The sequence below is a fragment of the Myotis brandtii genome, unplaced genomic scaffold, assembly GCF_000412655.1.
Source record: "Myotis brandtii unplaced genomic scaffold, ASM41265v1 scaffold58, whole genome shotgun sequence".
Taxonomy (NCBI): domain Eukaryota; kingdom Metazoa; phylum Chordata; class Mammalia; order Chiroptera; family Vespertilionidae; genus Myotis; species Myotis brandtii.
In genome coordinates, this window is record NW_005370176.1 from 895,811 (window position 1) to 897,896 (window position 2,086).

General features: G+C 59.9%; 1 protein-coding gene across 1 annotated transcript in view; it reads right to left on the reverse strand.

The window, feature by feature from the left end:
• Positions 1 to 2,086, reverse strand: part of GFI1 (growth factor independent 1 transcription repressor) — an 8,453-nt gene that overhangs the window by 5,543 nt on the left and 824 nt on the right. The window contains exons 2-3 of the mRNA XM_014550011.1: positions 1,991 to 2,086; positions 7 to 158 (exon numbers count right to left, since the gene is read on the reverse strand). Coding sequence (XP_014405497.1) covers positions 7 to 158; positions 1,991 to 2,086 — 248 coding nt within the window. The remainder of the gene's footprint in view (positions 1 to 6; positions 159 to 1,990) is intronic.

The following is a 2,086-nucleotide window of genomic DNA, read 5'->3' on the forward strand; positions in this document are numbered from 1 at the left end:
GCCCAGGCCTGCGCCGCGCTCCAGGGCCGCGCACGGCCGGTAGCTCTGCACCAAATTCCGCAGGTCAGAACCCACCAGGCCGCTCCACGAGTAGGGCTTGAAGGGCAAGGGGAAGGGCTGAGCTTCGTCCAGCGATGGGCACACCGACTTCTCCGAGGCTGAGGAGACACGAGAGGGCGTCCGGTCAGGCTTCACACGGACTGCCAGGCCCCCAGCATTTGTGCAGCACCCCGTGCGCCAGCTGCCGCGCTAGATGCCAGGGACGCCCGCAGGATAAAACGCAGTCCCGGTCCCTGAGGCCTCGAGGACCACTGGAGGCAGCAAACAGATTGTGTAAACCACATCGGGCGAGGAGGTCGGTCATTCTGTGCCAGGACAGCGGAAGCGCGCGAGGTTAAGAGGGTCTTTGCCGGCTCCGCCAGCGCACCTGGTGTTCCCACAGAGAAAGGCGCGCCTCGCTGCCTGCGCGCAATCAATGCTCTGAGCCCAGCTGTGAGGGCGGAGAGGGCGGCCTGGGCAGCACTCGTGGGCAGAGGGCCCAGCTCCGGCGCTACCCGGGCCCTGATGGTCCCCACTCAGTCCCTTTTCGTTCCTGAGATTGATAAGGAGGGAAGGAGAGGCCCAATCAAATGTGGCCCGGCCTACCCAAGACCTACCTTCCTGGGAAAACAACCGCAACAACTGCAAAGAGGAGGCGTTACATTCCTTAAAGGTATTAAGGGCTCACCCAGTGCAGGTAATGAAGGAGCAGCGGGAAGGGGATTTGGGGCTTGAACTGCCTGCCAAATACTACTCCCATTTCCATCATAGTTTGACAGGGGGGAAAAAAAATCCAAATTTCTTAGAAAATAATTTACAACTAAGGTTTAGCCACCAACTCTAAAGGGGAATAACTTTGCAAATTCGCAGTTTTCTGCATCCACCCCAACCAACAAGAATCTTGCTAAAAAACCAAATCCCCAACAGACTTTCTGTAAGTGCACACGGATCTGCCAATCTGCTCGGGCACCGCAGACTCCTCTCCGAGCCAACCGCTTCAGAGGGAGGCTGCAGCACTCCGAGCTCCCGAGGGAGAGAGGCCGCGGTGCCCAGACCTTGCGGGTGGTGTCCAGCACAGCCAAGAAGAAACCTCGGCTTGCTGGCCCCCAGACTCACGCGCTGGAGCTCCGTCTTTAACCAAGTCAACGCACGAGTGCGGGATGGGGTGTGTGTGTTGGAGGGGAGGGGGAGGTTCCTTTTAAAAGTAGTAAATGCAACCTTAAATAACCGACCCTTGGCAGGTCCGGCTGGTCTGCGCTCTCGGTCCCCAGGCCCCACCCGATGTGCGCTCACTCAGTTTTCTCGAAACTTGACTTGCCCGGATGGAAATGAAACCAGCCTGCTGGTCCCCAGAACTGGACCCAACAGGCAGAACAAAAAAATAAAACGGGCCCCCAATCCCGCCTCGGAAGACCCAGCGGGGGGCCGAGATTTTCATCCAGGATGGGTTCCTTCCCGCTGGGCGCCCAGCTCTGCGGGGGGCCCCCACGCCGCGGAAGCGAGAGTACATTTTAAAGCCAATGACACTTTCCTCTCAGACTTCCCTGGTCTCCATTTGTTGGAGACTCGGGGTTCTGGATTCTGGGATCCCAGCTCTTTCTAAACAATGAACCCTGGCCTGAAAACGAAATGTCGACGTTGCTGACGCTGGAGACGACTCATTTATTTTTTTTTTTCTCACCCACCCGCTCTGCGCAAACAAACCGGGTAGGGATGAACAGCCCGGGTCCCGCCGCCTCGGGTCCACGCAGCGGGTCCCGCAAGCAGGTTGCCAGAGTCCCAGAAAGTCGGGTGCCTCCCTTGCGGCCCTATCCCCCACGAAAACTCTCCCTCCTCTAGGAAAGACCCTCCGCCACCCAGTTAGCATTTCTGCGCCCAAAGCCGCGCGGGTCCCTTGCCCCGCCGAGCGGTCCCTGCGCCCCGGACCCTGGCGCTCCCAGCGGGTCCTTACCGGGAGACACGGAGGGCGACGGCGGCCTCCAGAAGTCCTCGAATTCCGAGCTGCGGTCGCAGACGCTGCCCTCGCTGCTGCCGGGGGACGCGGAGG